Consider the following 12339-nt stretch of genomic DNA (forward strand, 5'->3'; position numbering starts at 1 on the left):
GTACTGTTCAATAGTTTCATCCAACTTTCTAACTTTGGGACCCCCTCATAAGAGTCACTAGAGACTTTTTTGGGAGAGGGTCACATATTGAATGCTTCGATACATAATTTAAACCCTCTGAGAAGTTTCCAGAGGAAGCATGTGTTTGGTGCAGCTGCAAACAACTTGTATAGAGATCTGAGACGGAGACCCCAACCAGCCAAAGAGGTCAAGAACCACCGCTTTAATTCTTTATTCTAAAATAATTCTTATTTTGTTAACTTTAAATACATTTTCATGTACAATATATATCTAACAACCAGTAATTATAGCTGTCAGATATATATACACACACACACACACACACACACACACACGGGTAAAAGGGTTAATATTTACTTGTGATTGGTCGTTGAGTAGAAGCGTAGTGTGAGACATGCCTTATGACGAATAAATATAAACTTACTTTACACCAATGCATCCCACGTTTGAACCTCTCTCCCACACTGAAACATACGATGTAGTTTCAACAATTTTGAAATAAATATCCAAAATGGAATGCATCAATTAAATGAGTAACTCTCCACACTTTAAGAAATCGAACAGAGCAATGATTCTCTCCACTGAACAATGAGGAGGATGTTAAAATGCTTGATGCTTTGAGTTGAATATGTCCCCTTGTGTTTTAAACAGGACACCTGCTAGTCTCAGCTCTGACCGTTACATCTACAGAACCGTTTAGTTTTGTGCAACGAAGAAACTAATAACTGATACATCTTTATATTCTGGAATGTCTGTGTGTTTTGAAATTCTCCATGTAAATAAAATAAATTAAAAAAAAAACAGCAAGTTTACAAATATAGCCATTTTATTAATGACTTGGGGAAAAAAGCTTAACAACACAAGGAATACATGCATGCAGGGTACGTATGAGCGATTATCCTCTCTTATTAACACACATCTCGTACAGTTTGGTACTGCGTTACAGCTGTGGCACAATAAAACCAATTAATGTATATTTTTGTTACAGACACGTATCAAAAAGACATTCTCCCCCAATGTGTTTGAAATGAACACGAACGAGTGTTTTCTCCTCTGTTAAGTCCTCAACCTGTCAAATCTTCTCTCAGGGCATTTTTTGTTTTAAATAAACAAATATCAATCATTGTAAATAATAATTAACAATATAATTAGAAGGATGGATACAAATTCAAATTCTTATGCAGTACCGCACGGTCAACAACATTGTTTTATCCCACGATACAGGGCAACAACAGTAAATTCTGTATTTTATAAAATATTAGGAACGGTTTAAACTTTTCAACCCTCAAACACTGATCTCTCACTTCATTTGATATTAGGAACGTGTGCCGCCAACGACTAAAGAGTGGGCGTGGGACAGATATAAAAACGGAAGTCACTACCTGGTTCTACCCATCTTTCCCAGCTGGTCACACATCTGTTTTAACGGCAACACTAACTGAGCTTTTCTACACATGGTGATTAAAAAGGAAATCCCAAAACTCTCAGTGTACAGTAAAACTTGGAAGGATAACATTGTTAATCTACAATAGAAATAAAAAAATAAAATCAAAACTACTGCCCTGTTAAAAAGGGAGGAACTGATAAAAGAGCATTGAAACAGAGCGGCCCAGTTCATGAAAGGCTCTCCTGGGCTCAGTATTTCCCTCTCTTGGACTTGCGGGTGGACCGCTTGGTGCTCTTCGCTGGCCCCTTTTTGACTGCTTTTGCTGGGGATGTCTCTTCGGGCGCGGCCCGCTTGGACCCACCTTTGGTCGCCGCCTTTTTAACCGCGGGCGCCGCCTCCTCGGGCTTCGACCGCTTGGACCCGCTCCTCGTCGTCTCCTTTGTGACTACGGCCTCCTCGGGGGACGACTCTCTGGACACCGGTCGCTTGGCCGCCCTTTTGGTCAGCTTCTTAACACCTGGCGTTTTGGGCTTTCTCGCAGGAGCTCCTCTCTTGACGGGCGTGGCTTTAGGAGGCGGCGTGGCTTTGGGAGGCGGCGTGGCTTTGGGAGGCGGCGTGGCTTTGGGAGGCGGCGTGGCTTTGGGAGGCGGCGTGGATTCCTTCTTAGAGGCCGATGGTTTCCTTCCCCCTCGCTTGGCCGAAGACACCGCTTTCTTGGCGGGAGACTTCTTGGCAGGAGACTTCTTTGCGAGGGAGCGTCCTCTGCCTTTAGCTTTCGACTGACTAGTGCTCCGGGACTTCTTGGCCGGTGGGGGACGGCGAGCCTTGGGCGGAGGCCTCTTTTGAGATTTTCTAAAAGCAATTTGAACAGCTTTAACTTGAGTAGAAGTAGCGGGACTATAAACATCACATGTGGCTGCATGAATTAAGAGAGTAACGCCTGCACACTGACTCCAAACCACACATTCATTTAGATGGACAGCATTTCGATCCCTGTGGGATCTTTGTCAGGTCAAAATGTTGAGAAATGGCTGTCGACAATAAAACGCTTCCACTCCAACAAGTAAAGTTCAGACATCTGACCAGAACATATATGGTGTAACATTGAAATATACAGCTTATTCTGGTAAGTGTTCACAGCCGAAACCATAAAGACATTTAAATCACTGTGTAATATGATGCATGTGTGTGAAAATGTTCAGGTTTAATACCCTTTTTGTGCTCTGTCATTTAAAATATTTCAATGTTTCATTTCATGTAACTTAACTTCTCAAATGTGTATTATATTTTGAATTGTTGATTGTTGACACCAGCCTCCTGGTGCACATATATAGACGCTGGAACCATTTGGACCTGATGAAGCTGTGACCGGGATCAAAAAGTCCACGTAGATTCGTGGTTTCGAGTCGGCGTTCAGGCATTTCTCTTTTCAGAGTGTCTTTCTAAACATTGGAGAAACTGCTTGCACAATACAACCCTGTGTTTAGGATACTAGGTATAGATTTATTTTGTTTTTCACCCACCTCCTCCGAGAGGGAGCTTCATCCTCAGACTCTTCTTCTTCTTCTTCCTCCTCCTCTTCCTCGTCTTCGTCAGAAGATTCAACCGTCCGCCTCCGCTTGGGTGGTGGGTTTTTCTTCGAAAGGTCGTTGAACTTGTCTGGGTACAGGATGGTAGGGCTAAAGAGAAAAATAAAATCATCAGGGCTTTCTTTCTGTTCGGCGAATATTTTCTCCAAAGCGTCTCATCGGCTGGGCTTAAACCCGAAAATATAAATTACACTTTGTCACATGGTTAAACGTTTATTTAGTCAATACAGTAGGCTTTCCATCCAATGTGTGATGAAGACAAAAGGAATTGTGAGCATGAAATGCTTAAATAATGCTAAATGTAGCTGGCGTACCTCGGGTAGAAGGGGAACGAGAGCTGGTAGGTTCCTGTGAAGCCGTGACCGGTGATCTGCTCCATCCAGCCGAGTACTTTACACTTTGTCAGGGTCCTCCTCAGACTGGCCACTGAAGAAAAGAGTTCTCCTTTCAGTGCACCATTTAGGATCCACAAACCGTGTAACCAAAAGCTCATCCAGCAGCGTTTAGGTTTGAAATGTTAGGGAATGAAAAGAAGGCACACTTCACAAACTGAGCCCTTCAAGTGACCTTTTCCTACATCAGCCTCTTGTGAGCTGGAAACGTGGGAGTAAAGGTTTCTTTATTTCTCTGCAGGGAACAGCAGCTGTGATCAACTTGCCTTCATGTTGGAAGAAATAGTTTATGTCAAAAACATCTACAGACACCTTCACATCCATCCTGTGGTATCATCGAGACAATAAGAACACGTGCTAACATGTGGCTTTAAGAGTGCTCGCTCGTCTTGCATGTTGTTTAAAGCGCAAATAAACAAAAGGTTTCGTGAGGATGCACGGGAACCAAAGCACAAAGCAAACCTCTGAATATACTGAATCACCAATTCCTCAGACAGAATCAGCAGCTTTTAGGAGTGGACCTCCTCCCTGGTGGCTCGGAGCACTTCGCTGAGATAGTTACTTTTACTTCCTCATTAACGCATTGTGATTCGTCCAAAAATAAAATGGCTGATTCACTTGAAAACTGTGCTTTTACAGGCCTAGTTTTGTGCAAAACTTAAGTTTGACCCACCGACTGACTGAATGTACCACTGAACTAAAAACCAGTCAGAATCAGCGCTATGAACAGCGATGCGTTCAATGACTGGCGTGTGTACTGAAGTGAATTTGAACAGTGACCTTGTGAGTGTGTGGGGGGTTTTTAGTCGGATGCGGGTGAAACTATGCGCGTCTGCAAAATAGCAACACAATGGATGAACAGCAGAGAAGATTGTGTTGCTTGTATTTACTTCCTTGATTGAAAACTGTTGGAATCCATTATACTCAACATGAAGATCAAACGGCACAATTTTGCGTTCTTTTCCAACGGAGTCTTACCTAATTGGTACTCCTTTCTATCCTTGTTTGCGTCCACGAGGTATCTGCGCAGAATGGTGGTGCTGCAGGTTTTAGGTTCATTCATGGCTGTGATGGCGGCAGTGATGGCTTCCTCCAAGTTGCTGCCCTTCAACAGGACCTGGTTACCGGTACGCTTCAGCTGTGACAGTCGGGATATGAACATTTTCTTGAGGATATCGGGTCGTAAGCCCGTCACTGAATCTGTTGCTTCAACCGTGTTGTAGAGAGATTTACCTGGAAAGTCCCATTGGCTCCTTTCCCAGTGATTTGGTCCAGATGTCCTTTCTCGACTGCCCTCACCAGGGCTGACTTCAGTAGATCTGGCCTGAGGGTGGCCCGGAGTCATGAAGTCATTAACATATCCAACAATCATAAATAACAACACATTAGACACCCATTTCTATAACTTACTGAGCCGCTAAAGGGGCGTGTGTAGCTGTGTATCTTTGAAGTTTGAACATTTTAAAAACGTGCAGTGAGCATATATGATTTCGTCGTCTGTAGTTCTTTAAAACTTTGTTTAATCGATTGCTGTTTTTATCAGTGATGAATTTATTAATTTACATGGATTAATCTATAATTAAGGTAAATATTTTACTTTTGCAGGTTACAGCCTCCCAAATACAACTTGCTTGCATCTATTCCCTTTAACATCAATAGTTCAATATGGTGAGTTTTCTGATGGTTGGTTAGATTAAAACTGAAAAACCTTTGAAACTTCAAAGACTTGTTAGAATTAAAAAGAATAGATTGTTGGCCGATTGTCTGCAGAGTTCCATGAAACAACATTCGACAGGAAAAGAATGGCGAGTACCTGTTTTTGATGTTTAGGTTGGGGAAGTGCTGCTCCAGGTATTTCTTGATCAGGTAGTAGGACGCCTCTTTGGGCTCACAGAGCCGAGTGATGATGAGAGGAAGAGCGTCTCCCAGAGCCTCGGCCCTCACAGCTGGTTTCTGCAACACCATCCGGTAACATGAATGACAATTACAACCAAACACACCCGAGACTCGTACTGGAAAATGACAAAAGGACACTGTTGACACTACTCCAGCAACAGAAGGATTAGATCTATGAAACTAGTGCTGGGCGGTTTGAATTTCCCATACGATATACATTTTTCACATAGTAGTGCCACAGGACAACAGCAGATAAGTGTATTGAGAGGGGACCCATAACTGCGTACCCTTCTCGGTCATGGTTAATAACCTCCAGCCAACTATTGTTAACAGCGTAAAACACAATCGCACACGACTAAATGTGACGCATGAACATTTGGTAAAAAGCTACAGACAGTCGAGACGATTTCAATGATTAAAGCACTGGATTCAAAGTTCAGTCAAACTCTCATCCTGACATTGTACCAACAGCACCGACGTAGTCACACACTTCTCAACAACAGGCCTGTGGTCAGTATTTAGTGTTACGATATTTTAATAATTTTTTTTCAGAGAAATACAAATAAAAATAACGTATTTTGATTTATTTTTTGGACTATGTTGCACAATAACAATTGTCTTGCCACAAATAAATAAACCTGTAGATATCGATATCTTAAAAGAATACTGAGATACAGATGTTTGATCTCGCCATCCAGCACTGCTATATTCTACTGTGTTCTACTACTTAAGGTTCCTCAGGCCTTTAGATATAGTTGGACTTTGGTAAATACACTTTCTTGCCTTAAGATGAGAGGAAGAGCAACACCACTGTTATCTCTGTCCATTTCATATGAAGCTACCGCCAGCAGCTGGTTAGCGTAGCTTAGCAAAGAGGCTTGAAACAGGCCTCAGCACCTCCGAACCCTCCAATTAACTCACGTTTGTTAATTCTGTAATTCCGGCACTTAACTATTGAACATCAGTACCGACCTTTGCTGTGACATACCTTAGTGGAGGAGGACTGCTTCCCAATGGCGAAGGTTCCTGAAAGGCCTTTACCCTTCAGCTGTGTGAGAGACAGATCAATAACAAGAGTAAGCAGACCCGACACACTCCTGTGTTCCCACACACTTTAATTAATGAGCATCTGTGAAATAGACCAATCGCTAAAAACTGTCACGCTTTGGATTTCACCAAAGGTTAAAGCCGTTTACAAGGAGCTCTGAAATGTAATGTGTGTGGAGCGTTTCAAACCTTTCAAAACTAGAAATATGTGAGCAAAGGCCCAAGTTAAGGACTTTACGGTGTGCGTTTGCACTAACTGCAAACATTAGTCCAGCTAACTATCATACAGCCTACAGAAGGAAGCGCTACTTTCAAGACTGAGCAGCATTTCAAAATACATGACTTTGTGGAGTTAGAAGTTATGTTGAACCTGTTCACATCTAACACAGCCACTGTGTAGCATTTCTCCACCGACAGGAAGCTGGTCGTGGATGCCATCAAGCGCTGATGCTAACGTTAGCAGCTCTATCTGGCTCTTTAGTGGATTTTGGGAGGTTTACACTCCAGCAACACCATCCAAACCCGTAATCCCGACAGGACTCCGGTGTTAAAACGAGTCAAATACGGAGCAATCGGCTGCATTTGTATCTTCTTTGTTCTCATTAATGCTCCATGAAAAGTTCCAGATTTGAGCTGATGCGAAATTAGAAGATGTTTTGCCCCCAAATATCATTCTGTACCTGTTTGATGGTTCCCTTCTCCAAATGTTTCTTCATTGCTTTCTTGAGGAGAAACTTCTTCTTGTTGAGCTCCATCTCCGGGTATTTTTTCAGAATATATTTCATGAAGGACTGGTATGAAACGCCAGACTTGTCATTACAAGACTGTAAAGAAAGACGACAAGAAATCAGATTTTAAAAAGAAAAAAGCGGTAAAATAAAAAACCAACCCCTGTGAGCGACTGCGTTGATGGGTTTACAGGGTTTCTACACACCGTAATAGCTTCGATGAGAATATTATCCACTTTGTATTGAGTGCCTGCAAAGTTGGTAACGGGACGCTTTTTGCTGCCAGCGACGCTAGCCCACGCAGGAATCGTCCGTTTCACCTTCTTGGCTTTGGCTTTCACGTACTTGTAGCCATCCTTCAACCTGCCGCCAAAGAGGAGGAGCAAGACACAAGTTCAGTGAAGTGGTTCGATCCGTTGGAAGCGATATTTCACTGTGATTTTTACCACCCTTATCTATATCACATCCTCACCTTGGTAGGAGAACATAGCAGTGTGTTGAACACTGTCCAGCCGCGCAGTCCTTGCATTTGTCCCTTTGTCACCGACGGGAAAGACAAAATGAAGTTTGAGAACATCTGTCTTAATGATCACCATGTAATTTGACCCTCCCTGGAGTGCTATGCTAGTGTACTGCGTGCAGAAAAGTCAATGTGTGCTTCGTCTGTGAGAAGAGATGGAGGAGAATCCGTCAAATGTCACTAATACCTCAACTACAGCTCAATGAGAGTCCCCCCCCCCCCACTTGTTTCTTATACGGTTTTTGAGAAACGTTCAAAACAAAGTTCATTACTTTGTTATGAAGAAAAAGGTCTATGAGGCTTTAGAAATGTCACCTACAAATATATATACTTTTTTAATTCCAGAATATATTTTGCTGAATTTCTGTGGACAAACAAAATTTATTTTAGCATTGTTCTGCATGTATGTAGATAACGCCGTCCTTTCTTTGAACTTTTCAGATGTGAACTGAGCTGGTACTAAATCGGCAGTCTTTGGTGACGCTTACGTCCTTTCCTCCTGGATTCCTCAAAGACTGCGGACAAAGGGACCGATACATCCGTCTGATATCCATCGAATGAATGCGGCCGTGACGGGTCACATTTAAATAAAAAAGACAGGAATGTCTCCCCGTGTGTGCTTCGCGTATCTCGAGAACCCCTCATTCGATCCACGTTCCACTCGCCGGGTGTTTTGCTGGGGACTCAATGGAGAGCTTTTGTCAAATTTTGACTCGCGACACGTTTGATAAACTTTGCAAAAATGCAGCATATTTCCTTTAATTGTTATATTTTGTGAATCAAATCTGAATCTTAACCAGTAGCATTTCTGTCAGGTAAATGGTAGTACTACAATGTTTTCCTCTGAAGTAGAAGTACACATTAAAGTACTAAAGGTAAAGTATAACATTATCATGTGTTCACGTGTGATCTATTAAATGTAGTGTAAGTGAGAAACTTGAATAAACCCAGCTGTTTGCAGGAGATGTTTTCACAACATGAATAGTTATTAGAGATGAACTATGACCCGTTTACACTAAGCAGATTCTACTACATCATTACAACTACGCATGACAAGATTTGTTTTAATCCATAAAAATACAATATTTTATTTCCCAATCATTTAAATTGTGTTTTTATGAAGAAGGGAAAAAAAAAACTATAGGTCACTATAACAAAGTAAACGGAGAATTTTTGATGGTTTAAACTGACGTCAGAGCGGTTGAAATAATGTTTGGGACGGTGGCAAAAAAGCCTGGAGCCTTGTAGACCAGCAGCTATAATCAAACAACGGGATCTGTATCTGCCTTTATGGATCTTCAATGATCATCAATTAGTGTCAACGGCAAAATAAAACGTGATCAGGGATCTGTAAAAGTTATATTTGCTCCCTTTTGTGTAGATCCGATTTTTGACCGATCCGCGATACGATCTGAACCGGGAGTTTTATGATCCGTTGCACCACTACTTGGGTGTGTGTGATTCAACTAAGTCACGGCACAATGTGTTTTTTTGTGTCAGGGCCCAACGAAGCGCTGGGTCGAGTGTAAAGTATTTTGTATGAGCGGTTCTCGAGGAAGCAGCAATACCACAGGCCAAGCCCCCCCGGCCCGTTCTGAACAGGCATGTTTTTAAACAGGCACTGCGCTAGTCCAATGCAACACTGCCACCGTGAGAGGAGCAGCCTGCGGTCATCCAGCAGAGGTAAGGATAATATAAACAGGTAAAAGTGCTATCAAAGTGAAATATCGCAGCGTTCACAGTTGCACACTAGCTCTCTGGTGAAACTCACTCTTGCTTCTCTGTCCCTTCTTCTCCCTTCTCCTCTGAGAGTTCTTCGGCTTTCTCCCCATTCTCTGTGGGCTCAGTCGTGGCCTCCTCTTCCTCGGCTGGCGGTGCAGCCGGCTCCTCTTCGGCGGCGGGTGACTCTTCTGAGGACGCCTCAGCCTCTGTGAGGAGGAAATATGTGCAACAACAATGCTAAGAATATCACATTTTTTCATTTAAATTTAGCAGATGTGGAAGCATCTTTTGTAATTTTCTATTTTGTTCTGCTTTGGGAAATCGTTTGAAATAAAGTCATGGCAATTTATAAAGAGAGTCACTGCAGGAGCATTTTTCACTGCAAAACACAGGCATGTGTGTTAATAAATGGATAAGCACATGTTGGGTTATAATGTTTGCAACCTGTGTTGGGTCAGGACACTGATGTAGGGTTTACAGGACAGACAAGAGTCTACAACATGCAACAAAAGTCTCTGACAATGTAATGTACATGTTGCTGTATTTTCTCCTAAAAACCCAGAGGTTGATGTTACTGCTCTGGTTGTGCGGGACTGGTTTGCCTCTCCAGCATGACATTCCCCTTGATTCAACCTTGTGGCTGCTGATTGGCCACATGTGCTGTAGCTAAGCCTGGACTTGACTTAAGGGACATTACTTAATATCAATGTTTTAAAGACAGTTGGGATTTTTGCAATGAAAAGTTGGCCGAACAGCGTAAATGTTTTTTTCTCTCCCTTATTTTAAAAAGGGTTTCATGCGGCATTATGAACTTTTTTTGAATGTGCCATCTTATCAAACACGTCCACATGTTCTACTGCAATTCTGTATGATTTAAGTCTGCACGTAAATAAATATTGTATATCATTCTGACATTTTATCAGTTTTAAAAAGAACATGCCCACACATGCCTCTGCAGACTGACCACAGTCACTGTGTGGGCTGTAATGAGTGCCGATGAATGCGCGCTCACGGGTCCTTTGGTTCAGGTGATGGACGACCCCAGCCTTACCTTTCTCTGCTGCAGCGGAGGGGGCCTTCTCCGGGGTCGGAGTCGCTGCTACTCGGCGTATCGGCATTACACGAGATTAACCTGGATGAGGAAAATTAAACACGCACGCAAACAAGACAAAAAGTACGTTAGCACACAACACTGGTTTGGTGCCCATTCCTGTGTACGTGCGTGGTTAAACATGGCGACATCGTAAAACCCACTTCATTCATTTGGGCCCCATTCTCATGGAAACGGAAGAAAGGGTGCTGCACTTGTGATTCCAAAAGCAACCACCTTCAATACGGTTCAATGCTCTTTGGCTTAACCGCCAGTCTCCGCCAGTGAATTTCGATAATTTACACGAGCCAGAAAATGAGTTGCCAGAATTTTTTCGGCAATTTCGCCATTTTGTCCGTCGGTTTATACACAGTAATGGCGTCGCACAAGGCAGAAAATTCATTTCAGTTGCATTGAGTTAGCGCCAACAGCCTACGCATCATTTCCAGCATCGCATCCGTGCAACTTCACATTTAGCGAGTGACTCAACATAACACGAATCAAACTTACCTCTTAATAGTGGAGAAAAAGTGAGCTACTTTGGAGTAAATTTCTGCACGATCCTTTATTTAGATTTCACTGTTTACGAGCCCCGCCCCATTAGGACCGTTGGTTACGTCGAGCGTCACAGAGCACGTCGAAGGATCCCCACTGTCATGGCCGCCGACACTGACCTTTTAAAATCAATTCTTGACTGTCTCGTCGCTGCCGTTGTGTAGCCGATCGGGGCTAATGGAAAAGATGCTAGCTAGCAAACCAACGTTTTTTAAAATGTCTTTCGTTATTGTTTCTAAAAGCTCAACATTATACTTTAATCGTTTGTCGTTATTTTGAGTTACATTGATATCGTCTACCGTACAGTTCAACACAATCTGAGCACATCGTTAAGTCAACCGATATAAATCAGTTATGAACGTATAAGCATTCAGAAACTACAGCCCTGATGAGGTTTTCAGAGGTCGTCTGTGGCAAAGACTCATGGGAGCTGTAGTTGTCTAACAAAGTTAAAATGAAGACAAACACATTTTCTTTTTCAAAACAGTAGTGGATACACAATAATAAAATAGACAGAACACATTAGAAATATACTTTAGCTTTCTAGTTGCATCATTATGTGGAGTTTAAATTCGGACTATTTCACCACTAATGGTGTCCCATTAAGAATGCAACCTTCTTATATACAGTCTATGGATGTTAGTATTTTCAGGTTAAATTATCTGCTTATTATTTTCAAAATGAATGGATGAATCATTTGGTCTTTGAAATGTGTGACCAATGCCCGTCACGACTTCCTCAAATCACCTATGCTGTCCGAACATTCAAAAACCCAACGACAGCGACTACAACAGAAAAGCAGCAAATTCTCACAATCAAGAAGGTGACATTTTCGACTAATCTATTAATGGTGTCAGCTCAAGTCTCCATGTTCACAGGATGCCGAAAATTATTTGTGGGTGATCCAATATCAAGTCAACTTCCGTAAAGATGAGCAAATGCATGAGATATGGATAAGACCAGCCCCATATGTGATCTGATCAGCATGTGATCGCACAGACATTGTAATATGAATGCCAGTGCATGCCTGACCACATTGAAACACATCTCAACTAGATCTATACACAATCTAGACCCAAATATATATTTATCTAAATAAAATTAAAACATAAAAAAGTGCAGTCAATTACAAGAGAAAAGGACCTGCTGCAACTATTTCAAAGCCAAAAGGCACAAGTTGGGAGTTAATTCATAATGTTGGTCGATGCTTTAATTGTCTCAGCAGAACAAATCAGTGGCTCACAGTGACTCCAGCTGCTCCTCTGAGGATGCTGGGGTGTTACCCGAAAATGGGAAAACAGAGAACACGCACACACTTTCAAAAGAAACAAATCTGTCAACCTTCATCTTCAAACACCAACCAAACAAATCATGACAATGAGCAATTTTAAA

At 42.1% G+C, this 12339-nt stretch overlaps 1 protein-coding gene across 2 annotated transcripts; it reads right to left on the minus strand.

The window, feature by feature from the left end:
• Positions 1-713: 713 nt before the first annotated feature.
• On the minus strand, positions 714-10994 carry hp1bp3 (heterochromatin protein 1, binding protein 3). Of its 2 annotated transcripts, XM_079297212.1 has the most exons (13): positions 10903-10994; positions 10354-10434; positions 9352-9508; positions 7533-7595; positions 7267-7423; positions 7013-7156; positions 6274-6333; positions 5203-5342; positions 4623-4713; positions 4368-4527; positions 3312-3423; positions 2932-3087; positions 714-2260 (listed from the first exon to the last, which is right to left on the minus strand). In XM_079297212.1, the coding sequence occupies exons 2-13, from the start codon at positions 10418-10420 to the stop codon at positions 1657-1659; spliced, it is 1911 nt and encodes a 636-aa protein (XP_079153338.1). In that variant the 5' UTR covers positions 10421-10434; positions 10903-10994; the 3' UTR covers positions 714-1656. The 2 variants fall into 2 exon arrangements, with proteins under 2 accessions (XP_079153338.1, XP_079153339.1); XM_079297213.1 differs by lacking the exon at positions 7533-7595.
• Between the last annotated feature and the right edge of the window lie 1345 nt (positions 10995-12339).

The sequence above is a fragment of the Melanostigma gelatinosum genome (genome assembly GCF_949748355.1).
Source record: "Melanostigma gelatinosum genome assembly, chromosome: 3".
NCBI classification, from domain to species: Eukaryota; Metazoa; Chordata; class Actinopteri; order Perciformes; family Zoarcidae; genus Melanostigma; species Melanostigma gelatinosum.